The sequence below is a fragment of the Gasterosteus aculeatus genome, chromosome 10 (assembly GCF_964276395.1).
Source record: "Gasterosteus aculeatus chromosome 10, fGasAcu3.hap1.1, whole genome shotgun sequence".
Taxonomy (NCBI): Eukaryota; Metazoa; Chordata; class Actinopteri; order Perciformes; family Gasterosteidae; genus Gasterosteus; species Gasterosteus aculeatus.
In genome coordinates this window covers 7,640,760-7,668,285 of record NC_135697.1, presented here as the reverse complement: position 1 = coordinate 7,668,285, position 27,526 = coordinate 7,640,760, and the positions used below count along the sequence as shown (strand labels likewise).

The 27,526-nt window shown below is 41.1% G+C and overlaps 4 protein-coding genes across 5 annotated transcripts; 2 read left to right on the top strand and 2 right to left on the bottom strand.

Annotated features, from left to right (window-relative positions):
• Positions 1-704: 704 nt before the first annotated feature.
• Positions 705-4,962, top strand: ctss1 (cathepsin S, ortholog 1). Its single transcript, XM_078081410.1, has 8 exons — positions 705-873; positions 1,266-1,386; positions 1,470-1,592; positions 2,975-3,127; positions 3,213-3,437; positions 3,747-3,912; positions 4,322-4,427; positions 4,525-4,962. Exons 2-8 carry the CDS (start codon positions 1,267-1,269, stop codon positions 4,622-4,624), a joined length of 993 nt encoding a protein of 330 aa, XP_077937536.1. The 5' UTR covers positions 705-873; position 1,266; the 3' UTR covers positions 4,625-4,962.
• A 391-nt stretch (positions 4,963-5,353) lies between these two features.
• LOC144383548 (cathepsin S-like) lies at positions 5,354-7,490 on the top strand. Of its 2 annotated transcripts, none has more exons than XM_078081411.1 (7): positions 5,354-5,541; positions 5,775-5,897; positions 5,967-6,116; positions 6,188-6,412; positions 6,489-6,654; positions 6,764-6,866; positions 6,932-7,490. In XM_078081411.1, exons 1-7 carry the CDS (start codon positions 5,422-5,424, stop codon positions 7,029-7,031), a joined length of 987 nt encoding a protein of 328 aa, XP_077937537.1. In that variant the 5' UTR covers positions 5,354-5,421; the 3' UTR covers positions 7,032-7,490. The 2 variants fall into 2 exon arrangements, with proteins under 2 accessions (XP_077937537.1, XP_077937538.1); XM_078081412.1 differs by having other exon boundaries at positions 5,360-5,541; positions 6,492-6,654.
• LOC120826594 (synaptic vesicle glycoprotein 2A) lies at positions 7,354-21,670 on the bottom strand. The gene is made up of 13 exons (XM_040189027.2): positions 21,145-21,670; positions 17,560-18,294; positions 16,972-17,152; positions 16,213-16,364; positions 15,625-15,758; positions 15,394-15,483; positions 14,902-15,009; positions 14,587-14,675; positions 14,331-14,495; positions 14,078-14,211; positions 12,756-12,962; positions 12,502-12,661; positions 7,354-11,567 (listed from the first exon to the last, which is right to left on the bottom strand). The coding sequence occupies exons 2-13, from the start codon at positions 18,164-18,166 to the stop codon at positions 11,384-11,386; spliced, it is 2,211 nt and encodes a 736-aa protein (XP_040044961.1). The 5' UTR covers positions 18,167-18,294; positions 21,145-21,670; the 3' UTR covers positions 7,354-11,383.
• A 681-nt stretch (positions 21,671-22,351) lies between these two features.
• sf3b4 (splicing factor 3b, subunit 4) lies at positions 22,352-26,270 on the bottom strand. The gene is made up of 6 exons (XM_040189227.2): positions 26,167-26,270; positions 24,949-25,077; positions 24,268-24,810; positions 23,483-23,632; positions 23,176-23,337; positions 22,352-22,677 (listed from the first exon to the last, which is right to left on the bottom strand). Exons 1-6 carry the CDS (start codon positions 26,198-26,200, stop codon positions 22,508-22,510), a joined length of 1,188 nt encoding a protein of 395 aa, XP_040045161.1. The 5' UTR covers positions 26,201-26,270; the 3' UTR covers positions 22,352-22,507.
• Positions 26,271-27,526: the final 1,256 nt, after the last annotated feature.

Here is a 27,526-nt window from a genome sequence, read left to right as displayed (position 1 = left end):
AATGTGGTGGGAAGGGAGGGAAATGTGGGGGATCCTCAGACACATTTTCCCTGTTTGCAGCTTTATTGTTTATATATTTAAAATATTAATATCAATAACATTCGAATATGTCATTTTGTAACAATGTTATATGTTATAAGCATGTTAGGCATGTTATAAGTCTTCAGCCACTAAACATAGAAAAATGAATCATGATCTTCGTGTTGTCGTTTTGTTGTTTATCGGGTTGCTGCAGTAAGTGTTAACACATCGTTTGAACATATTGCACTTGGAACATAATATAGTAGTGTAAATATGAAGCACTCATATGCAGCATATCAGGCAGCATAAGTAAATATACCAACACGATACTCAAGAAGAGAAAACACAAGGTTAAAGCTCCTCCAGCTAATAACACATCCAGCACGTCTGAATGAAGAGAGCTGACGTAGTTTCTTCCCGCAGAAAGCTCTAATCATACACTCGGCCTGTTATCAAACTACAGTGAAACCGCATTGTAGTTTCCATCATCAAAGGTGATGCACGGTCTTTTCAAAGATGTTTTACACACTAATTATGACGAATAATCCGTGAGTTCGCCAAATAGTTTTCTAAATTCATCTCTTTCACGTCCACAGATTCCTTTAAAATTTTTCTCCACAGGAGAATGTTTTTCTGTCGTGCAACTTACTACCACCCCTCGCACTGGAGAGGTATGTGTGGCCACTGCAGCTTGTGGTAAATTGGACTCACATGACACAGAGCAGATGCCGTTGTAAAAAACAACACAACTGCGTGTGTAAGAGGAAACGATACTTCCTCTTTCACGTGTTGGAAGTTCTCTGCTTTGTTTAAATCGGCTGCAAACAACCCTGTTGATTGTTCTGCGACAAGGTAAGTGCATCTTTTCATTTATCTAACTACATTTTAATGCATTTTTATGCTTTAACGATCGAACGCTCATGTCTCCACGGTGTGTGTTGAAATGGTGTGTATAAATAAACCATAAGGGGGCACAAACTATTTTCCGAGAAAGAAGCTTAGAGATTACAGAGAAACAGGTTTTACCTTTTCCCCTTTGAGGCAAAGAAATCCTTAGAACAGACTGCCAAGTTAAAAAAAAATCTTATTTCATATCAAAGACGTAGAGGACTCATTTTACTTTCAACCATGCCTCCGTAATATCTTAATAAATCCAGTTTATTAAGTTTAGATATTTAAGTTAATAAAGTTTTTTAGTCATATCTGCGTATGTAATGTGACTATATTTGTCATTTCCTCTGCAGGATGCGCGCTTTGTGTTCTGTGTTGCTTTTGGCCTTCCAGGCCCTCGGCAACGCTTCCCTGGTGTTCCACAACGTTTGGGACGAGTGGCGGGTCAAACATCACAAGGTTTATGCAAACGAGGTAGGATTGTGAGGACCTAATTTGTCATCATGCTACTCACACGTATGTACATTCAGATTATCCGTTCTGCCTTTTTGTTTCAGACTGAGATGGTTTTCAGGAGAGCAGTTTGGGAGAAGAACCTGCAGATGGTGTTGAGACACAACCAGGAGGCCTCAGCAGGAAAACAAAGCTTCGCAATGGGACCCAATCATCTGTCTGACATGGTAGGAAAACATTAGTGATTTCAGTCCCGTGCATGAGCGAACATTTTGGATGTTCATTTAAATACTTTCACCATATTCAATGCAGATAATTACCTATCAGGCAGGAGGCCGTTTTTTGATCATCTCTACCAAGCTAATCTTAACTTGCACCTGTTGGTGGAAAAAGTTGTAGAATATGTTATTTGTAACTTTTCCTTCCAAATGATTTATAAGATTTCAGTGCTCACTGAGCCTGAACTTCGTTTGGTGCCTTTTGTTGTTTGTTTGTTTTTCATATTGGTTTGATTTCCTTTTTGTCTGTCTTCTGTCTTCATGTCTTTGTTGGTTCCTTCTCCTTCTTCTTTATTATTTTTCTTGTTTATTTATTTTCTTTCATCTGTTTTTTTCTGTTGGTTTTGTTTGCTTGTATTTTTTTTCTTTCTTTCTTTCTTTCTTTCTTCTGTTGCTATTTCGTTTTTTTGTTTGCTTGCTTCTTGTTTTTGTTTTTTTAATTTCATTCCGCTCTTTTCTTCCGTGCTTCTTTGTATTCTTGCATCCTTACCTCCTTATCAACTACGGCCTGCATTATGTGCAGACGTGTGCTTGACATGATAATCTTCAGTGAATTGAGCTCCGATGGGGCGAGAGAGATGTCAATGACCAACACTGTGAGTCTATATTTAAACCATCCTGATCAATAGAGCAGCTCCAATCATTCTTATACAATCTGATTAATTCAATCCAGTATGACCAGTCCAATCTGGACAATCTCAATAGTGTAGTAGATCACATCAGGGAAGGCTAACACAGTTACATGACCGGTTGATGTACATGCCAAGCAGAATCCAATGGGTAACCGTGGTGCAAAGGTTGGCTCTCATTGTACCACAATAAACAAACCTTTGAGGAAAACAAGAAACAATTACATGATTACTCTGCAAATATATTATATCTATATCATAATATTCGTGCATTTAACTTTATGTTTTGAGGATCATCCACAGAATGCAAGTACAATAACATGAATAAATGTAAGGAAAGTCAAATTTTATTGACTTTTTTCAGCAACACCAACAGTCTTGGACTGTCAGTAAAAAAAAAATTAAATACTTAACAATAATTCCCTAAGTAGGGCAATTGAACCAGCATTGCATCTGCTCCTTTGTTTCTCCAAGCAGAGCTGTTTCACTGCATCTTTGAGAGAAACCTTTAGAAGAGGAACATGATTTCGCAGCACAATTAAATTATGTCGTGCATTTTTGTGGTGTTCACAGACGTCTGTAACAATATTGAAATTTTACATGTGGTAAAGTGATCAAAGGCACTGCTGTGACAACGAACACCTTAGTTTTGACATTGTAGTATTTGCATTGTCTTATTTACCAGCCTTCTTCTCTATTAAGACAGCTGATGAGATCAACGAGAAGCTAAACGGCCTGAAGCTGGAGCAGCCTGTTCATTTCACAAATGGCACTTTTAAGGACGGTAGTGGTTTATTGACACCTCAGAGTGTCGACTGGAGAGATGACGGCCTGGTCACTCCAGTCCAAAACCAGGTAAGCAATGATTTGTGACCAGCTACTTTAAATGAAGGAATCTATAAATAACCTGTGGTAATGAACACCGTTTCTCTCTTGCAAGGGCTTGTGTGGTTCCTGCTGGGCCTTCAGCTCTTTAGGAGCTCTTGAGGGACAGATTAAGAAGCGAACAGGTGTCCTTGTCCCCCTGAGCCCACAGAACCTGGTGGACTGCAGCACCGACGACGGAAATCACGGCTGCAGAGGAGGATACATCTCCAAATCCTTCAGATACATCATCCGCAACCGAGGCGTAGACTCCGAGAGCTTCTACCCCTACGAACACAAGGTGGTCCTGGAGTAATAGCATTATTATTTCATTCACCTGATGTTGGAGAAAAGACAGACCACCGATTTTGTTTTTGTTTCTTTTCTTCCCCTTTTCTTCCTCTCTTTCCTGTGTGTTTACTTCTTTTTGTACATAATGTACATAATATACTGTCTAATATTCTGGTTTTGTGCATATTCAACAATATAGCAAACAATACGTAACTTCTTAAGATTGTGTTTCAGAATAAAAACAACAACATTGATATTAACCAATTTGATCCAATAGTGATGGATGATATATTGTGTGATTCTCGTTTCTATTTGAAAGGACGGTAAGTGTCGGTATTCTGTGAAGGGAAAGGCCGGCTACTGCTCTGATCTACACATCCTCCCGCGGGGAGATGAGAAGACTCTGCAGGCTGTGGTGGCGTCAGTGGGGCCCGTCGCTGTGGCAGTGAACGCCATGCTGCCATCTTTTCATCTCTACAGAGGAGGTGGGGCTTCTGGATTTGAGCGTTTCATGCAAGTAGACTGATGAGTGATGGGTTAGTCAGTGCAGCTCTGAACCCTGGTTTGGTTTGAGTCTCACCCGAGAGAACAGAAAGCTATTTCTGTGACATATCAGGGTAAATGTATACACATAGGAGGTAATTACAGCCTGAAGTCTCAGTTAAATTAGTTTAGAAGATAGAATACCCACTAAATAATGTGATAAAGCGGCACCTATCCACAAAATCCTAAATGTAGATAGTGTTCACACACAGCAGTGTCCAGGTTTATTCTCATCGGTCCAGAGTACAAAGAGAAGAGGATATCAGCAGTGTCTCTCAGGTGATTCATGTTGTGATAGAAGAAAGTCTATTGTTTTACCTGTTACTTATGTAAACCGTATATATCATTCAGGTTTATATAACGTACCAAACTGCAACCCAAAGCTTACTAACCATGCTGTGCTGGTTGTGGGCTACGGCGCAGACGGAGGACAGGACTACTGGCTGGTTAAGAACAGGTGAACGGGTCACAAAGCAAAACGTGTTCAACCCACAAGGGAAGAGAAATGTTTGACCGATGTTGAATGTTTAATGTAAAAGGTTTTGTGATTTCAGTTGGGGAACTGCGTGGGGAGAAAAAGGCTTTATTCGAATGGCCCGAAACAAGAACAATCTCTGTGGTATCGCAAGCTTTGCAGTCTACCCCACGCTGTGAAAATCTGACCCGCACCTGAATCATTTAGGCAGAATTCAGTTTTCATCTTGTAAGTAAGCCAGATGACTGTTTGTACCCGTATGCCACGTTGTTAAAAAGAAAGATATCTTATTTTTCATTTTGCTAAATATTCTTTATTAGCCATTCTCAATTATGTTTAGAATTTTTTTTAATTATTACTTAATACTTTTTTGAGTTTCCCTTACAAGATTTTATATTTGTAATTTTGGCACTTTGATCACATCTGTGTGATCTGTTTATTTGTAAATGTTGACCAGTTGGATTTGTTCCCTGTTTGTTAATTTTCTACTATTGAATAAAGTTATTTAATAAAATCATAGGTGAGAAACATTACTCTGTTTGTAAACTACATGCTGGTCTGTAGCGGTTTCAGTATTTTCAAACTGTCTTATTTATTCAGTTATTTTTTATTCACATCTCTGCTGCCCCCAAGTGTCAGATTAAGTTATTGGAGGTTTAATTGTTTTTGTGCAGTGAGCATGGTGATGCATAAATATTGTAAGCTTCAGCTGGATTTTCCCCTGGTCATCTTCCCCGGTTGGTCACGTTTTAGGGGGATCTGTCATTAAACGAGGATACAATATGATTACTTTTCACTGCTCACTTTTGAGCATATTTTATTGTCCCAGCTTCTCATTGATGATTGACATCAGCTGGCAGTGTCTTAATAAACTGCAGATGCCCAATCAAGTTTGAGCCAGCCCACTAGGCCTCCATATAAAACCACTTTGTTTTCCCTGTGGTGTTCACATGTTCTCCTCTTTCTGGGTCCAGAGATGTTTTGCAATCTGCTGCTCATCATTTTGTGGGGTTTTGCTGCTGCAGCCATCAATTTACCAGAAGATGGACACTGGTTTCTCTGGAAGAAGATGCATAATAAACAATATTCTCACCAGGTAAAATGGTTGTCTTAAATGATCAAATCAGCAGACCGTAAATCAGAGCAGATCGGTTTTAGGCCTGAAATTGTTTTTTAATTCATTTTCTCCTTGCTTTGTTATGGCATATTTTCTTCCAATTCACTTTTGTATACACAGGCAGCATATAATCTGTCTTCACCTCTTTATACCTGTTAAGGGTGATCCATAAATGAACTTGGCTCACATGATTGTTAATTTTTGTGTTACAGGTTGAGGAGTCTGGTCGCAGGCGGATTTGGGAAGAGAACTTGGAAATGATTGCTGTTCATAACCTTGAAGCCTCTCTGGGCTTACAAACTTATGAGCTGGCAATGAACCATATGGGGGATCTGGTTAGTGGACTACCGTTGCACATGCACACAAAGACATGCCAACAAATAATTCTTTTTTTTCCTTTTTAGACCACTGAGGAAATTACTGGCATGCTGATGGGCACCAGTGTCCCTTCTGACCTGGAGAGGGGTCCTTCAAGTTTTGTCAGGCTCAACACCTCTCTACCACAGTCACTGGACTGGAGGGATGGAGGCCTGGTAACTGAGGTCAAACTACAGGTGAGGTGTACCCCAAGAGTATCTAGGTACATTTAAGACCTGGTTTCTCACAAAGAGACTTTATCTTCTAGGGTTCTTGTGGCTCTTGTTGGGCCTTCAGTGCAGTTGGTGCTCTGGAGGGGCAACTTAAGAAGACCAAAGGCATCCTGTTGTCCCTCAGTCCTCAAAACCTGCTGGATTGTTCTGGGAAATGCGGCAACCACGGGTGCAAAGGTGGCTTCATGTCAAACGCCTTCAAGTATGTCGTAAGGAACCATGGCATAGCTTCTGATGCAAGCTACCCCTACGTTGGCATGGTGAGCTTCAAAGTGGTCCATGGAGGTCCGCTGTAATTTAACTGTTATATTTTACTGCAAATTGCCGTCTTTGCAGCAGGGTCCATGCAACTATGACTCAGAGCACCGGGCTGCTAACTGCTCTGGATACGTCTTCTTACCGGCGGGGGACGAGTTGGCCTTGAAGGAAGCTCTGGCTACGGTCGGCCCCGTGTCCGTAGCTATTGATGCCTCCCGGCCAAAGTTTGTCTTCTACCGGCATGGTGGGTAGTGGCTTCGTACCTCTTAAAAACGACGCACCAGTTTAATATGGATCTTCCCTGTCTAAAGCTGAGGTTCTTTCTACGTGTGTTCTTTGTGTGGTCCTAACAGGTGTGTACAAGGACGTCTCGTGTACCCAGAAAGTGAACCACGGCGTGCTGGTTGTGGGCTACGGCACTGAGGGGACGCACGACTACTGGCTAGTCAAAAACAGGTGTGTTTTGAGGATAATTGCAGGTCTTTGAAATTTGATTTTATGTACATGTTCTTGACTTTTAGTTGGGGTGTGCGATACGGGGATGAAGGCTACATCAAGATGGCCCGGAACAGCCACAACCAGTGTGGCATTGCTCGCTATGCCACCTATCCCATCATGTGATCAGCAGATTAACACTTTTTGGATGTTTTTTTTCTGTCCGCAATGGTTGTGACATAATGGGTTTTAATTACTACTGTGACTTGAATGCCCAATTGGTTAATCATTTCTTCAGTATAACCATGTGAGCAACAGGCCTCTGGAGAGCAAACTGGAAGCACAGCTGGTCTCTAAGAATCAAGATCAGCTGAAACGACTTCATTTGCTTGTAACTCACTTTGAAGTTGACTAACTCATCTGAACCGGACCTTGAGAAAATAAAGGTGTTATGTTTTTTTTTTTTTAATTTAAGTTGCCTTCATGCTGTGTAATTCAAAAGATGACATTGGATTTCTGAAAGTTTTATTTCCATAATTTATCATTTGCTTGACAAAGCTGGATAATTGGCACACAAGTGCAAATCCCAGCATATTTAACTCACATAAAATAAATACAGAACCTTTCAGCATCACTAAAATATTATCCACCAGCAGCACGGAATTTGTTCATTTACAAAACCAAGACGACACACAATAGTTGTCATAGAACTTTTTTGGGGAATAGTTTTTCCTTGATCTTTTGTTCCACAAATTCCAAGCTTGCACGTACAAACGACTACAGTTTCCACACAAAGTTTTTTTTTTTTTCTTTTTAAATATAACTCACATTTAGAGTAAACAGCTCGGAGTCAAACTAAAAAATGGACAAACATCCTTCAGTGTCTTGAAGGATTCCAGCCGTTCTTTGCAGATGAGAGTTCTTTTCTGGCAGTTTGCCGATTGTTTCCGTCTTTCAGGACTGATCCATGTGCTCTTTACAGGTGAGACAAACATGCCATTAAAAAGTCCCCCATCCCTTATCAGAGCGGCGGTTGCTAACTCATTCTGTATCACTGCCGTCCTGATGTATAAAACTCAAACCAGTGACCCTTCAGATAGTTCATACATCTAGAATGCAAATTCTACAGTGACATTTATAGTAAACTTGTACATCTTGAACAGGAGCTTCAATTTGATGAGAGGGGGCCCTTATGATTGAACAACCTTTTCTCAAAATTGGGGAAACCTTGACAAAATTACTCACTTCCCTCTTTTAAAACTTTCATGAATGAACGTTAATGTAAAATTTTACTTTTTGTCCATCTCCCTTCATGAATATTGCCCTTTTCTGGCCATTTATTTTACCTCTGACAAGATGAATTACACTCATGTTCTAAATTCCGGATAGATTATATATGTGTTATACATATATTAAGTTACCTGGGTCCAAGGTAAACGAGGAACAGTCACCACTAGTTTACTTTCAGAAAACAAACACACGTTTCACCTATTTCAATCCCACTTTGATTAAGAACCACTGCAAGCAACAAATCTGTCATCATACAACAATGAAAAACACTAGTTCTTGCTTTAGACAAAAACAGCTGGCATACGGGACGTCCAAGAAGTGAGACAACACGACACAAACATGCGTCACGATTGGTTGAATACAGAAAGAGGGCAAAGTTGTCTTTGTGAAATTAAAATGTTTTCCTTTTCCATTTTTCTAATCACAGATCTCTGTAACTGTATCTTTGATGGGATTTTGTTTTAAAGACTGAATTGTATCAGCAAAAGAGCACCCGGGTCTATTATGAAGAACACAACACTATTATACACTGCATATATTATTTTTTTCTTCTCTCTGTGTAAATATATTTCCGTGGTCCCCAATTGAGCTTTATTCATCGCAGGGATGAAAACATCGCAACAGAAAGAAGTAGAAAAATATGTGGACAGACAATTTAGACACACACACACACACACACACAACAAATCCAAACTGTCTCTCCAGCACAAACAAGACATGATGTATTTGTCATTTAATACAAACAGGAAAGATTCAATTCTCAGAATGCAACGTAGACTGGACACCGTTAAAGGAAAAGTTCAACATTTTGGGAAATGTTTTTTTTCCGTCGGTTAAATTTCACCAGAAGAGGTTGAAACTCCAGCAGCACTTGGAGAATAGAGAACAACTTTATTCCTTCAAACCAACGCGTTTAGGTTTATGGCCTTCATTTCTATGCCTGTGCAGTCAACTTGGAGGTTAGCTTAGCATACAGACTGGAAACAGAGGGAAACCGTTAGCATGACTTAATCCAAAGGCAACAAATTCCAGCTACTAATAGCCTACCTGTAAATATCACTAATATACTTTTTATTTAATCTGTACAAAAACAACGGCTTTGTTGCCTTTAAAAGCAGCCTGGCTTACAAACCCTCCTCTTTCCAGTATTCATGCTAAATTAAGCTAACCGCCGGCTAGCTTCAACAGCGCACAGACCAATGAGGGGTTCAGATTGAATTAAATTATTCTTTTAAAATCAATCCCACAGACACATATCGATCATATGGATCAAGAACAAAGATAAAGCCTCTAACATCCTGAACACACAAACACACATATACCAGAGAATGTGTTTACACAACATACTGTATGGGCAGCAGCACACACACATACTCCACCACTGATTGTCAGCACACACAGCGATGCACACCTTTGGGGACGTGGTGATGTGTATAAAATATGGTTAACTTTCCTTTAGAGTGACTGGGTTCAATTTAGTCAAAATCTGAAATTTTCTCGAGTACTTTTCTAATAAGCGACATCATCGCACACAGTGAGGAATAACGTGCACAAAATGGATGTATGAAAGGATGAGAGGAACACGAGCCCTTAAAAGAAGAACAGACAATGGATGTGTGCTTCGTGATCATCAGGAATGTTTTCTTCTCTTGGTCCCATTTGACATGTGCTTATGAGTATAACGAAGTCCCACCATGACGTTTAAGGGGCATTTAAACTATCTTAAGCGAGGATACTGCATTGCATGTATGTTATGCAATCGGAAAAGAAAAACAAAACAAACGACAGTGATAAAAAGAGAAATGTCATCGATTTTTTCTTTGCTATGAACAAGCTCTGTAAAAGGATTGTACGTTTGTCAAACTTTTGTTTACAATGTCAAGAAGTCACTTTTCACACATAATTAAATGACTTGCTTTGGAAAAAAGGCTAACTAACGCAGCTATGCATGTGAGATGGATTAATCAGGAATACCAGAAAACCGTCATGCCTGTACAATAATTTGTTAGCGTGGCGCTTTAACGTGATACCAGCTGGTAAAGTGGCCAAAAGATTTCACCAGACCTGAGCTACATATATATTTTTTTAATGAATGTGTGACTGTTGTTCACTACATTCCTCTATTGGATCAGTAAGACGTGAACCACACTTGCGTGAAATGGACACTTTCTCTTGTCTCACATAACAAAGACACACATGCACACTCGCACAACTAATTTTAGGCAAATATTACACAACAGTACCTGTCCTCACATTACACACATGACCAAAATCGGTCGCAAAGACATCTTTGTGTTGCAGTCATCATACTGCCACAGCAGTATGGAGCAACAACAGCGAGGGGAAACGTTACTTTAACACTGAACACAGAGGAGCTGAATCAAACGATTCCCATTCAGAAGAGAGAATCCTGTGAAATGGATCTTCACCTGTCTGTGTTGTGAGGCTTTTAGTAGAGAAGTAGATTTGAGTCATGCAACGACATGTTGCAGTCTCTTTCTGGATATATCAAGCCCACTGGAATGTTTTCTTATTATTTGGTAGAAACAGGTCTGGCTTCAGTAGTAGGCAGTGGTCGAGGATCACGAGTGATTTATAGAGAAAATATTTTTCACCATGAAATTCATTCTCAATGCATTTCTAAAGGAAAGCTTGTAATCGAAGCAGAGACATCCGCCTGAATGGAAATGTTAAGGTAACTGTACAAGCAGCAAATGAAACAGCAGCAGTGAAAGCCAGTTACTGAGGCCAGACAACAAATAAAAACACCGCATTCATGTTCAAAAAACAACCACACAGATGGACTAAATCTTTTCACCTTCCCTCACGAATTGCTTCTTTTGCAATGTCTGTCTTCTCAATAGCGTTATAGATTGTAGATTTGTGGGCCTGTGAGAGAAAACTCCCAGAAAGTTACATTTAATCCTCACTGCACATTACAATTTGTACTGCATCTCCCTTTGCGTCTTACACCCAAAAATATTTTTTTTAGAACCTGACAGGGCAGCTGAAAGTTCAGATATATTTGTCATATTTATTTCTACATCTGTGTGCTCCTCTCTAGAATCCCCATATAGACTCAATAGTGATGCAATCCATATTTCAAAGGATTCTGGGCTTACAATGGGGATGGCCGTCTGCTCCGTGTGTCGGGCAGCGCTGAAGCTCTCTGGGATGTTCGGGCTCTTGGTTGTCAAACACAACCAACGCTCCAGCCGCGCTCTGCTGCCCGCCTCTGTTCGTTTTGTTTACTGCAACACTTGGCCTCTGGTTTCAGGCAACTTTGTTGCAAGGAAACTACCTGCAGCGAGTGCGCCAGCAGCAAATATGATTGGCACCGCCTTGGTGATGCCGACGAATGACTGGAAGATGCTGATGCCCAGGACCGCCGCCAGCTTACAGAGGGCATTCAGGAAGCCAAACGCAGTGGTCCTGAAGACATGAAGAGAGAGAGAGAAGAGTTTCAGCAACTCAGAGTTTTCACTGTAGCTGCGGTTTCAGTGTGCCAGAGTAATGTGTTTGGAAAAGTATGTTTTATTTTATTTGACTTTCTCGGGAGTCAAGAAAATATGAGGTTCTTTCCCTACTAAAGTATGTCATGAAAAAAGTAGATATATCAGAGATCAACCAAACATAAAATATGCTTCTTCCTAATTAGATTTTATAACAAAGTCTTTCTTCTTGAGACTCACAAGTTAGTTCAACATTTTTGGAAAAACACTCTTATTTACTCTTGTACCATAATTTAAAGATTGAAGCCTCTTCATGATGGTCAGTTAAATGTGTAGGTGGAGCCAGTTAGCTTAGCTTAGCATGGCAACGAGATAAAACATTTGCCTGGCTGTCTCCTAATGTAATAAAATGCACCTACCAGCGCCTCCAAAGCACATTAATTAAAGTTAAGCTCAGTTTAACACATTGGGTTGAGTAGATTAAACCAATAAGAAATAAGGTGTTAAATTGTGTCAGATGTTTTTGCCTTTCGGTTTAGTTGGGGATCCGTTTAAAAAAAACATACAGCAATATCTGTATAAAACAATAAAAAATCCAAGACAATCACCCAAAGCTTTGCCTAATTTGTTGGTCCTTTGGGTACATTTATTTTGTAATTAAAATGTTTAGAAATCTAGAGACGTGTTCCTGCATAAAACCAGCATCAGCACGCACACATTCGACAGCAATGTGCTCTCTTTTTAAATATGGTAGAATAATAGAAGTTTAGAATCCAAAATAAATAGTGTCAGGGGAACATAAGTAATTACCTAATTACCTTGGTTGCATTATCACCTCTTACGTCACGCGATTTCATAATTTAACAGAAAATCTAAAGAAGAAACGCCTGGTGAGTCGGTGCATCTCATGTTACCTTTTATCGGAGGGATAGAGTTCTACTGTTATCACATCCAGGGCGTTCCACGAGGCGATGCTGATGCCCCCAAACAAGCACAACAGGGCAATCATCCCCGACTCACTGTTTCCGAACATCAGGAAGAAACAGCTGACACAAGATATCACACTGGATCCCGCTGATCAGAGAGAGAGAGAGGAATTAGGATTACATTGAATTAAATAGCCCCTATGGCCATGAATGGACTGTCTGCATCGATAAGATTTACTTACCCAGCATCCTTAGACGCCCAATTTTGTCCATTAATAGGGCCGACACGATGTTGCCAGGCAACACCGCCAACGTGCCGAGGAAGTTAACAAAGTATATCATGTAGGCATTGTTGAAGTCGTCGCTGAAGTCGAGCATGCAGCCCTCCTTGTTGTGGAGGAAGGTGCTGTTGAGCAGTTTACAGTTGACAAACCTGTATTTAAATAAATCTGATGGAAGAGAAGAAGATGATGTGTGAGAGAAGTGATATTACTCTGAAATGTATGAATACTTGACAAATAAATTGAAATAAATGCACCTGTTTTTAAAAATAAAAAAACAATAAAAATAATCATTTCATGTTTAAATCAGTGCTTTCCAAACGCATTTTTGGAAAGAAAAACGTACTATTCGGGTAAAATCTACAGTTTAATTTACAGTCACCTAAAATATGCTTCAAGTGAATGCTATCTAAAAAAATCTATAAATCTAATATTTTCGTGTGCATTTTTGCGTTCAGTTACAGACTTGTATACAAAGCAAAAAGTATTAGGCATCAGGTGGTGTCTAAGAAGAAGCTTTAGTTGTAAATATCCACCACATTATTACATCTGCGTTTTTGTAATCATGAAACGCTGTTTAAGAGTTAATTGCATCACTGCTGTCTGGATTTGTTGCTAGGGCAACAGTCATTTTTATTGTAACCCAGGGATACCCGCAGCAGAATGTTTCCATGGTTGCAGTCCCGCTGATCCCTGTTTTATCTCTTCTATTATTTTACTTCAGGCTGTAATGAAACCACTTGAAATTCATATTGTCTTTTGTTGAGCAGTTGAGGAACAAAAGCTGACTATCATGATCATGAAAACAGTTTACCTAAATCACTTTAAATTCTATATTAACAATGTTTGTATCCCAACAACGTAACAAATGATTATATGCAGTAATGCTCACATATAATTATCACCTGAATGTTTTTTTTTTCAAATAGCAAATCTGTTTGCTACCTGCCCAACACCCAAAGACAGGCAGACCATGTCAGTGACTAGTGTGTGAACACAGTAAAGCATTTAGCAGCTGGAGAGCCAGGTGCTACACTCCCAGAGCGGTGGAGACCAAAACGGAGCTGAAAGGAGATCACACTTATACTAGAACGTTGATTTGGTGGCCAAACAAATGATTACAAATGCTACTATTCTGTGTGTGTGCTGGAAATGTAAATAGACTCATCATTACAGCTTGTTTATATTGAACATATTTGGGGTTTGACATTGACATTTTAGTTGAACCCTGTTCATATTCATATCATATCAATACAAACTAATGCATTTCTGTTCATATTTACCCGTGTTGTAGAACAAACTTGCAACGAAGGTGCAGTTTCTAAAGATGGTATGTATGGAGGTGATGTCCTCAAAGTAGCACTCCTCAAACACCGAGTCTTCAAACACCATGGACTTCATCTTCAGGTTGAGGAACCTAGTAAAGAGGTCATTCCTTTTCAGCTAAAAGTTCTGTTCTGTGGTGTGATTCTTGTGCTTCATTGTCGATTTGGTGGAACTGCCTCACCTGAAAACGGCGGCTCACAAAACACTTACTTGTCATTGAAGTAGTGTCCTTCGAGATGCACTTGGTTTTCCAGCGTGAAGTTAAAGGTGACGTGCTCCACTCGTTCCTTGGTGAAGGTCTTTGTGCGTGAGTCATATTCCTGCTTCTGGATGTACTTGATCATGTCTGGGAACCACACCGTCAAACCGTAGTAGCTGCAAAGTGTTAAGGGTCAGAAGAAGGGAAATAAGCCTCAAGTGAATGCGATCCACCACATAGCAAAGGTTTCATGAGTCGCTAGTTCACCTGAAAGACATTGTAAACCAAACAGCCATGAGCATGAAAGTCCTCCGTTTGTATTCCGGGTTGAAGCAGGCAAGGATGTTATTCCGAATCTGCAACAGGTAGTAACAAGAAAACAGTGATTGACACCAGATTTAAACTTTTACAGGTAACTGTGTGATTGAATTATTTATCTAAACATGCCAGCCGCCACGCTGGTTTCCCCAAAAATGGGTGTTATGATGTGTTTTGAAATGAAAGTTTCGTTTCGTGCTTGCAAAACTTTGTCACAGTTTGGGTGCAAAACTGGCTTCATAGCATCAAATCTCCTCCACTCACCTGTTGGGAGAGGCTGATAATCTTCATCCTGTAGCGTTGCCACATCGGAGTATCTGTGCCGATGTCCGTCAACTCATCCATCTGCTTCACCGTCTTAATTGTGGTGACCTTGGATGAGAGAGAAGCAAACCCCTCAGCCACATGGCAAGAATTGAATTGAATTCTGAAAAGTCCTCCTGAAACTCTTTGTCCTGTCTTTGTTTCCTCCATTGAGGAACGTCAGGCAGATAACACAGTGAGAGGTAAAGGATGAAGCAAACTATTACACACAATATTGTTACTTTCCTAAAATTAGAATGCATAACCTCTTGAAGGCCAGAACTCGAGTCATCTTTAATAATGATTTGAAGCCTGATGACAATGTCTGGGATGTGGAAAAGCTGTATTCATCATCATCATCATTCACATTAATTGGGCCCTTATCTATAAGATAATACTTTCAGGAGAACTATTGATGATTTGGTAAAACAATATTGTCTCACAGATACTCACAGAAAACACCTTCTCCGGGTGTCCCTTAGCTCGCATGTTAGTGTCGTGAACCTGCTTCAGAATCATCCAGCCTTCGTCATGTTTGCCATTCTGAAAGAAAAGTCGTACTTTTCAATGACATCGCCAGGTCTTAATTCTCCTTCATTTAAAATCTTTACTCAAAATGAGTCCCCATAATGACTCATACATAAGTAAAACCGGCTGCCGCAGTCAACAAGCACATCCTCTAACCTCTAAGTAGAAGCGTGGGCTCTCTGGCATGGCGCTGAGGGCGGCGATGGCCGCAACGGAGGGAAAAGCGCACACCAACACAAAGACGCGCCAGCTATGGAACTGATACGCCGAGCCCATCTGGAAACTCCATCCTGAGAAGACAAAAACAACCGACGCAAAGTAATGAGCTCACACTGTCAAGACAGTAACAGATCAGGGTCAAACAATCAATCTTCAAAAAAGATCAAAAAAGCGGGAATATAGTTAATTTGGTTCGACACTCCTTAGAGGTCAGAAGTCAGAGGTCAGCCACAGTGCACTTTTCTTCAGCACTGAGCACTAACTATGCAAGACCAACACTTTGTTTGCTGCAAAAATGTACTTATTCACTCACTGGGGGAGAGTTAGATAAGAGGATTGATACCACGCTTATGGTAGTACATTAGATATAAAGCCGTAGTCTGAAAACAGTATTATCACTTTTTTCCCCGAAAAGTTAAACTGTTGCTTTAAGTGTCCAAATGAAGATCTACAACCTCGTAGCTTTAGAGTGCAGAGGTAGCAAACCATAACCTAACAAACTCAGGAACGGGTCACTTTACTCACCATAATGTGGGATTATGGCCCAGGCCATGGCGGACGCATATATTCCCCCTATCATCCAGAACATGCAGAGCCAACTGAGGTGCTCGCCACGCTTCTCTTGGGACAGAAATTCTGAATAGTAGGAAAACACGATGGGGATGGAGCCACCAATCCTGCAAAGACCAGAAACCCAGTCCTTGTGTTTAGGAGTTTAAGCACACAGAGATTAGTTTGCCAGATTAAAAGCACGTTGAACTATGAACCAAGAGCTGAGCTCATTTATTTATGAGCAAATGTTAAACATAAATATTGAATTCGTGTTGTCGCATTTACGTATTGATACTCTTACACAGTCACTTTTTTAGTTTGTATTGAGGATTTTAGCCCGTTGGTGCAAAATGTGCTCACAGCAGCTTGTGGGGACAACATTTTTTTAATTTTGGTTAATTTTTTGTTTTTTACTAAAGATTAACCGAAATGTAATCGCTAATGATAATTACATGTGACATGTGGGATTGTATTCAGCCTTAGCGTTAAACTCAAAATGGTGAGTTGCTCTGAAAACATTCAAAACTGAAGCAAATCATTTTGCTAAATTAATTCTAATTTTTCAATTATAGACTCCCACAGTGTTATTTAGAAATTAACACTTTTAACGTAAATCTAACGTAAAACTCTATTGACTTATATTGATGAAATGTATGATCTGTGTAATTAGTTTACATTTTAAAAAACATAAACATTATTTAAAGTGGATTATTTACACCACATTCAACTTACCCAACACCTGAGAGCAGTCGGCAAAACAGAAAGGTGCTGTAGCCCTGGACGAAGGAGGAGAAGAAGGAGAAGATGCTATTGATGGAGAGAGAGATGAGGAGAGACTGTCGACGGCCTATCCGGTCAGCCAGAGCGCCCCAGAGGAAAGCACCGACCATCATCCCAAAATATACGATGAGACCTGTGGAGAGATGAAACTATTACAGCAACAAAGGTACCTCTTTCCTGTCCTTGCAGTTGGATTACGGCCTTTTGAGTGTCGTGCTTACTCTGCTGACAGCCGGACTCAGGAAGACAGGCCGACAACAGCTTCTCTAACGGTCAACAAATCTCACAAACACCAAAACCAATAATACGGTGGTTCGTCTCACAGCCCCGAGCCCCCTGAAGACATAAACCTCTCAAATCCGGTCGCAAATATACAGCCAGATCACAGGCAATACTTGTTATTAGGTGGGTTTTGGAGATTTGGTGGCTGTAAGAAGAATATTGACAATCAAATGCCTTATCCTTGGAGCAACTTAGAAATGCATTGTGACACCAGGGAGAACTTGTACAACAGGAGGAGACACTGTAAAAGAGTCTTACCCAGCATGCTTTTGTTAGGCTCAGAGAGGCACATGTCCTTCTCGGCACTGGGCAGGACGAACCCGACAACGAAGATCTCCACACCATCTGCCATGAGAGCCAACCCCAGCACAAAGTACAGGGTCCACTGGAACTTCCCGTGACCACACTCTTGTAAAATGGTCTCGTACTGCTGAGCCAGCTCTTCCTGGTCCTTCCTCCTCTCGGCCTCGGACACTCCGGTGTCTGAGAACTCCTGGGCGCCGGCCCTCACCGAGCCCGGACCTCCGGCCAGGCTGCCCTTGCCTGATTCAGCCCGGGGAATTCCTTGATACTCGCCCTCGTAGATCTCGTCATCTTCGTCGTGACCCTCCGTGGAGTCGCTGTGGCCGCCCTCGTCGTCGTTGGCCGCCTGGCTGTCGCCGCGGTAATAGCCTCCGTCCTGGCTCCCCTGCGTGGGATAATCATCGTCGTCCTCCTCAAAGCGGCTGTAGGAGCGCTTGCTGTACTCGTCGGTCACGCGATCCACTGAGCGGCCGACCTTCTTGGATGCTTGCCGCTTGACTTCTTTGGCAATGTCTTTGGCGCCTTTTATGAAGGCAGTCCGGTTTTGGTAGCCTTCCTCCATTTTACAGAGGTTCAGATGATGCAAAGGGGTTTAAAGATGGAGAGGCCACCTGAAGCTTCAAGTATGTTTAGGGTACACCTCACAACCCGAAGGGTGGTCACTCAACCGTCAACAGGCTCCTTTTTTGTCTGTGGAGGAAATGGACACATAAATGCTCAATCTTATATCATTTTATTTCTGCATGTAATGGAGAGAGCCTTTTGATAGGAGCTTCAAAAGCGTCTGTGCATATTTCTGGTGAACCATCATACATTGGAAGCATTCCTGAATGAACCGTGAGCCCTTCGGCTTTTGGCCTCCAGGCCTGTCTCTTTCTGACTGATGGTTACTGTCTTAGAACAGTGAATCGATATAGAGAGACACACAATTACTCTAAGAAGAGAAAAAGGACTACAAAGTAACAGAAAAATAGAGGCATAACAGCAAAAGGGAGTTGGCCAAATTGAGCTAAAAGACAACAAATGAAAACATACACCTCTAAAAACAGGGTGCAAGTGTAGGAAACAGAAGAGAGATGCAAAACTACTAGAAAGAAGTGAAACCAAAAACAGTGCATTGAAGAAAATGTGCTGCTTGTCTTTCAGTCCAAGTGCATGTTTCTTTTTTTAATGTCAGCGGCGTGATTTTCTTTGAACCGATCATTTTTCATTGAGCTGACCAAATCCACCTGACCAGCCTTAAATAATGTCTGTCCAGAATACACCTGTTGCATTTTCACATCTACCCAGCATGTGTTCACTGCTGAGTCATAGAAGGCCTGAGCAGTAATAACAGGGCAAAGCATCAAGACCTCGAGTGGTGAGAGTGGAATTTAATAGACTTTTCGTGGTCCAGAATTTCATGGTGAAGACCTTTCATATATGACCACGACTCAACTGTCATGTGACGGATAGAAAGCTCCAAAGGATCAGTGAAGGGTCTCACAGATCACTGTTTATGAAGCCGCCCAATGAGACGTAAGACATCAGCTCACAAAATCCTGCACTAAAATGTTTTTCATCATTTAGGTGATTTTGAAAATGCATTGACGACATTGAAGAAAGCCGTATACATTTCCTAATTCAAAAACAGATTATGTGCAGAGGAGCGGTGTGCCAAAACAAATGAGGCTTGAAATTGAAAATAGAAGCCGTAAAAACAGATTTCCATTTTGACTGTTTGCGGCAGTATCGCGTCTCCTTTTGAAAGCGGTGATTGGTATCGTTGCGTATTTCAAGGGCGATACACACGTCCACATGCTGTTTTGTTAAGATGGTGTGAGGTCGCCGTGCAATAAAACAAAATGTCCCTTTGGTTGGTGCGGGGAAGCAAAAGACAGAATGAGAGAGATCACTGCTGCGCTCCCTCTAACCCCTGTTTCAGGAACGAGGTCTGACGGGTAATAAAGATACCACGGCGCTTTAAATGTCGGCCAGGTATAACAGGGCGAGAGATGTTACCTAAAAGGTTACTCCACTCTACAACAGCAAAATAATAAAATAAAAAATAAAATCCACTGTGTTTTTCGAAGTAAAAACAGCATTTACATAAGGACAAAACTGGGCTGTTAAAACATGCTAATTAAATCAAACAAGTCAATGATGTCAATGTCCGCAGTGACGGCTGCAGACTGTTTATCTAATGATGCATTTTTCAATCGCAATGTCAAACCTAGTTATGTGTCTTTAAGCTGTGCAGATATATCACCCCATAGTGAGTGGGTCCTAACCATGGTTTTTATATTTTATCTAACACAGAGGGCCAATGCACAACACATGTGTTTTGATTTGTTTATGTTAAATTTGATTTAAACATCTTCAGTGGTCACAGATCCTTTACTGTCAGCATGATGTGCGTATTTACTGGCACAGATCAAAGGAACCCCACAGGCCCGGTCAGGCAGGCTAAACTGTCGGACACTAACCCAATAATGCCTCGGACTCAAGCACTTACCGGCCTGCAGTTAGGACACTGGCTGCAGAATATAGAAACTTAAGCAAATTCACAGAATTTCAGATTGAATTAGTCAGCCTCTGTAGGAGTATTACAGAAATGAACGGCAATAAACTCAACAACATGCTATTAGATGGATGGGTGGACAGACAGAATGACAGGCCGCTCCTACACTCTGCTGAATCCTTAATGCAACAAGTAACCTACAAACGCACTAAATCATTTGTCATGTCATCACAAGTATCTTCATACAGAAACGTGTAAAAGTCAGACCCAAACAAAGGCCTTGAAACCCACTTTCCTCACTGCGTCTCTGCAGGCGCCTGCAGCCTGCCACACACATCCCTGTCAGCAAAGAGCAGCATGAGGATGAGGATGAGGAAGAGTAATGGGGCACCGCTCTCTGGTTTGAGCAGCCCTTTTTATTCGTTGTTTTTTATGTCCCATCCCGTCCAAAAATCGATCAGCATCAATTGACCATTTCCCTTGCGAGGTTATTAGCAGTGGGGGATTTCCATCAGAATATCAAGTGGCGCGTTCACCCCAAGATAACACGCAACGCCATAGAAATTAAACGGTCGTTACAGATAACAGCAAAGCTTTGTGCTGTTTCTAACATTATTGTAAAAAAAAAATTGCGAGGATGTGAATTTAAGAAGGCGATTAAATAGGTGTTAAATTGAGCGCGATGAGTCAAAATCATCGATGTTAAAAAAAAAGGCCTGGTCGCTAACAGGCCAATTTGAGGCCGGATTAAAATATACATCTGTCACATCTGGCAGCCGATTGTCTGCTCGCTGGCATCCTGACACATCTGTGCTAATTCTCGGAAATCACGCTGCCGGCAGCTTGTCACGATTCGGATTAGATTATAAGGCCCTCGCCTCGATTCACAGAATCGATCGTAATTTCCGTGTGGGAGGTTGGAGAAACACGCCCGTCGACTCTCGTTCGAGGTGTCCGCACGCAAAGACGTATAAATGCATATAAGGGACCAGAAAAGAAATCGCGTCGCTGGATATTATTCACGTTGTATTCAAGCTCACCTTTATTCCTGCGATGTGGTCCCTCTGCAGGCCGGGGATGGTGATGAGGAGGAGGAGGATGATAATGCGTAAGGAGCTGTTGGTGTGAACCGACTGATGATGCTGTGCGCTTAGGAGGAGAGAAGCCCACGCCATCCACTCGCACACACAGGGATGTGCAGGGGCCCCCTCCCCCATGCGAACCCGCACGAGCACATTAACGCGTTCGTATCTGGAGGGGGGGGGGGGGGGGGGTTCGCGCATATCTGAAGTCTGCACATATTTTCTCAGCTCCCGTTTAAACCCGTCCTATTTTCCGTATCTAATTTTATGCTTGAACACGGAACTAGTTATAGTCGATGTACACGTATAGGATACCTGAGCACGCATGCGCACACGAACACCTTATTTTGGTACATCTGTTTGCGCTTGTAGAACAGATGATCGTCTGTCTACATGAATATCAAGCTGTGTGCAGACAACACACACACACGCACGTGCAAGCACACCTGACTCCTGTTTCCATGCCAACCACTTGCCATGTTCTAGTTCCTTTATACTGCATCAAATGGAGAAACGTGAGATCCCTGCACAGTGTGATGTCGTCACATGTGCCATTCATATAAAATGTCTATGATGTAAGAAACATCATTGAAGCGCGTGTGTTGGAGAACACAGAATCCTCTCATTGTGATGTGATGGAACATATTGTTCTAATGAACAGGATTTGTAGGACCATGCAAGGGGGAGAAAATCCTTTAATTTTGTAATTTTGTTTTGATGGGCCTATTTTCTGTCCTGGGAGGGTATAGTATTAAAAGCAGTATTCACAATGTAGAAACACTCTGAATAACCGTCCTACATTCATGTAACGTAAGGAACGCACACAAGAAATGTCACAGGTACACATAAAGCAGAGTAGCTCATTTCTGTGTTATTCATACCGTTGAGAAGCCCACACCGATCGTCCGGTCCATGAAGCCCGATGGGACCAAACCCCGATTCAGAAGACAAAAGAAAAATGTCTAAATGTATTGGCCCTTTTCCAACAGCAAGCATTTTAACTTGCAGCATATTACAACTGTATGACCACAGGTGGAACACTGACGTCTCCATTTAACTGTGTTTTTTGTCACATGTCAAAATGTCCACAGTGAAAAGGCTTCATTACCATGAGATTTATAAGAAACACGCAAAAGGGTGAAAGGAATATTAGTGGGTAACAAACTTGTACTAAAAACTTTATTCGGCAAAGGTCTTCATCTGTACAATGACCAGAAAAAATACAAACGGGGTTAAATTATTGTCACTATTACAAACTTGAGTAGATTGTAAGATATAAAAAAAAAAATCATGAGAGCCCGTTTCTGCCGCTTGAGACATATTATGGTGGCATTGGTGCTCTCATGGGAACGCGTGGTGGGACACCGGGGGGCCTTGGGGGCATTGGAGGTCCTCTCTGGAAGCCGAAAGGAGGACGAGGAGGAAGGCCGGCTCCGTAACCAGGTGGAGGCATGGGAGGAGGCCCTCTCATACCCGGAGGCCCAGGGTGACCTGAGAAAGAGAACGCAAGAGGGTCAGGACATGGTATGCATCTTGTACTGTACTATTTGGGATCACAGCCGAATGTTATCACAGTAAATGACGACAATCTTTTACTGAGGTGAATAGAGGAGATTCATGGGACAAAAGAAAATCCCAAATAAATTGCTTGATTTGCAGAGGCATGTATAGAGGCTTGCATAAAGCAGTCGATCCAAAAACAGAACATTCTCAATCATTTCCTGAAATATTTCACTTCACTTCCAGGCTTGTGAAAACCCTCAACCTCAATATTTAATGCCTTCCCAGCAAGCCACACAAACACCTGGTGTCCCTTAAAAATCTAATGTTCAAGGACTACCCAGAAAAACAATATGGTTTACCAATAGCACATCTGCCCATAACAGCTAATTTGTCATGGTAGTCATGGAAACCCGGGCAACACTAAAAATCTTTAAATATATTTTGCTGGATAGGAGATATGTAAAAGAACGATGCCACAGCGCTTACCCATGGGAGGTCCATACGGTGCTCTGGGTGGCATGCCCATAGGCAGGGGTGGGGGCATGCCAGGTGGTAGCGGTGTCCGTGATTGATTTGATCCTGGGGGAGCAGGAGGCGGCGGCACCATGCCAGGAGGACCAGGAGGGGGCATGGGCATCTGGGGCATACCTGTGTAACAAAAACAATAAGAAACATTTTTTAATTACCCCAAAACATCCATTACAGTATTTGAGAACACGTAGATATATTAAAGATGTGAGTGTATTGTAACTGCCCATCTTGGGGAAACATTTTAATCTTTAATGAATATTACCTGGATGCATGTTGCCGGGGAAGGGTGGTGGTGGAAGCCCACCGCCGCCCTGTTGGCCCCCTGAATTAAGAGACATGGACATCGAAGGGGGCATTGACGGAGGCATCGATCCAGGAGGTGGGAGATTAGGAAAACCTGGAGGGGGCATGCCTGCACAAAACAAAAAATTGCATTTACAATGGATTATATATTCTTCTCAACAACATTTTTGTAATATTTTAAAAGGCTATTAGTATCAAGTTTAATTTGAATGGATTTTGTTATCACCTACTCATAAAAGACTCATCAGCCAGAGAGGCACATCTACAGAGTTGCACTTCCATCCGGTAATTAAACTGATGGCAGTCCCCACGATTAACTACTCAAGCTAGAAACATTAATCAGAGGCATCTGGTGTGTGTGTAGAGATAGATAGATAGATAGATAGATAGATAGATAGATAGATAGATAGATAGATAGATAGATAGATAGATATAAAATATGACTAGTGGTGGATATATATATATATATATATATATATATAAAATATATATAAAATATGACTAGTGTTGTTTCAGATACAAAACCATCAGAGCCAATAAAAAAAGCATCAGTTTCAAGCTTAAAGCGTTCAGCAGACTACTGGGATGTTCTCTGTGAGCACCTGACCTGCAATAACATTCTTTTAAGTTATTACCAATGAGATGTTGATGAAAAAGTGGTTAGAAAATAGTCTACTATGGTTTATTGATGAACTATGGAAAAGAAAACAGCCCACACGTTCAACCACAGTTCTTTGGTCATACCTGGCATGGGCATCCCACTTCCCATCGCAGTAAGAACCGGCGTCGGTGCACTTGGAGGTGGTGGGGCGTCTGCAAACAGCTGATGTGGCCTGTCGGCCTGCGAAAGAGGGTTTTGTGCAGCCAGGAGGCGTTCTGCGGCCGAGCCATGTCGTTCTCCCTTGGAGTCCTTCTTGAAGGCGTAGGACACTGTGATGGGCCTGTTACAGAGGTACTGCCCGTTCATGGCCTCAATGGCGGCATCGGATGCATCGAAGCTTGCAAAGTTGATGAAAGCATAACCCTTGGAGTTTCCGGTGTCTGGGTCTCGCATAATCTTTGGCGTCTGGAGGATTACGCCAAAGGCACTGAATGTGTCGTAGAGCAGTTTCTCATCAATCTCTGGATCCAGATTACCGATGAAGATGTTTGCACCCACATCCAGGTTTTTGTTGTGTGCCGAAGCCTTGTTAACTCGAATGGGTTTGCCGTAGAGCTTGATCATATTCATGATTTTGATGGCATAGTCGGCATCTTCCTCACTAAGGAACTCCACAAAGCCATAACCTGAAAATTAAAGTGAAATTAGCTCAAAGGGGGTATAGTTTTGATATAGCTGGAAATGACATTTTATGAAAACCAAAGTTTTGGGTGAAGACAACCATCATGACATAATCTCCATGTCAGAGAACAATAGACACTCACCTTGATGTTGACCAGTGACCCTGTCTTTTGGCATGTGCGTGTTGACGACAGGACCAGCCTGCAGGAAAAGCTCCCATAGTAACGGCTCTGACACTTTCTCATCCAAGCCGCCAACATACACAGTGGCGTCTGAAGAAATAGACGAGATGTTTAAATTTCAACGTGATATTATATATAATTTTTCAAATTGGACGCAGCTTAACATGGATTGTAGGGGTAGTGATGGAGATCGGTCATTTCCTTTTCACATTCACTTGAGTTAATAATGAATCAGAAGCCATTTATTGCCACATATGTTACACATAGAGGAATTTGACTTGGTGCATTGGTGCAATATAATAAAATATATTAATGAAACAAATCTCTTAAACCTACACAAACACACACTATTCAACTTTATTATATAAAAGACACAAGAGAGTGCAATTGCACAGAAAAAGGAAATTGTGATGCCACTAAGAACAAATGTATAAAAGGACATTTTGTGCCTTTTTAGTCCTTTGCAAAATATAGTTGAAAACCGCTTTGATATTCCAACAGAAGGATATTAGATCAATTTAGTAATAAAAAATACATATACAATGATGAATAATTAGCAACCGTATTATTGTTTTAAATGTTATATTTGAGCTTAATGTTTTATTGTCACAAGTAAACAATAATTCACTATCCATCTACCTGGTATGATTGTTATAACATCAACAATAATACATTCCGAAGAATATATACCTTGCGTATTAAAACTGTAAAATGAGCGTACGCGACATCCCAAATGTATCTGCAGTGTGATTCATGTGATTCATTCATTATGTTTCGCTAACGTTGACTCCAACGTAACACGACTGACGCTAGCTTGCTAGGCTAACTTTAGCTGTTAGCTAACAGGCGGCACCTCTGCCCCCGATATGCTCAGAGCTGCCAAACGTGCCATTTAATAATAAAACAAAGCTCCACATTGGCTTTAACACAACAAACGAGTAAAATGTACAAAAGTAAAGTAAATTAGAACTTCAATGAATGGCGCCACTAGCAGCAAACCAAGCTAACAACTGAGCACCTCCATGTGATCGACCGGCTGTTTACCCTAAAACTAATAGTTAAACTGGCACTTGGCGGCGCGCATAACAACAATGTGGGAGGATTGAAGTACGGCCGACTGGTAGATGGGAAAATACATTTAACGAAAGTCTGAACAGGGGTTTACAATTATGCAGTTACCTTGGTTTCTCTCTGAAATTGGTCCCGCTGCCATGTTGAACGAACAACGCCAGGCGAGCGTCCTGTGCTGAGGCCCCGCCTCTTCCGGTCCGTGTGCGGGAGGCGGAAGTAAAGAATTATAAATAAATAATATTGCATGTTTTTGCGGTCGTTTTTGACCTCTTTGGTTAAAAGAGTGAGTAACTTTTAAATAAAACCGAACAATCTTTGTTGTTTTAGCTGAACATTAAAAGTAACAATCTTTTTAACTGCATATCACGAACAAAGGTGAAGGTTAATCACAGATGTGGACCATTTAACAATCGAACTAGATGCCCCATACTGTATTATTATTATTTAAGTTGCAATGTGTACAAAATATTTCTCTATTCAAATGATGAACAGGAAAAAACATATATTTAAGTAACCAGGAATTCAAGATATTTACTAATGTGTACAGTTAACATGTTACTCTATGAAATTCTTATGTTGCAATGTACTCTTTCCAAATAATTCTAACACACTAAAATAGAAATGATATAAATATGTACATATGCATTAGTCATACGGCTTGTTGCCAATATTGCATGTAATATGTGCAGTGGTGTATGCTGCACCTTCTTTCTCCTTGGGTCGATAATCATCTCCTTGGTCTTGTTCGTGTTCAGGAAGCGTTTATTACTTTGACACAAGGTCCTCCACCTCTCTTCTCTACCTGTCTCGCCGCACCAGTGATCATTCCATTGATCGTAGTATCATCTGCAAACTTGTTGTTAGTGGGGGTTCACTTGTATCGGAAGAGGGTGTATATACAATTTATACAATGTGTACATTTATGTAAAGCTATTTTTCTAAGTAAGTTACACTGAACCATTACAACCAATTATCTAGTAAGAGTTAGTTGGTCCTAGTTGTGTACTAAGCATTACAATAAGTTATACATGACGAATTAATAAACATTTTTTCAACCATTTTATTTCATCATATAAATCTAAGAAAAGTATAAACACAGAATACAAAATGTTCATAGAAAATACATACAATAAGGGCCCTTACAAACGTTATAAAACAATTATGTATAGAGTATAAAACACATAAAAGCAGACTAAATCAACTTATCATGCGTCAAAGCCTTCATTTATGAGGTCAAAGGCATTTGTGAGAAGAGCTCTGAGAATAATGGCTGGTGAAACAATCCAACACACAATAAGCACGTAGATGGAATGCAACAAAAAAAACATACGAAGAACCCCTACAACACACAATTCAAGTTCTGCAGCCCCCATAATTGTATTTCAGCTTTTCAGATTCAACCAAATTGGTTCATGGGACAATAAAGTCATTGATGAGTTCAGAAAATGGATCTGTTCGAGATTCTTGT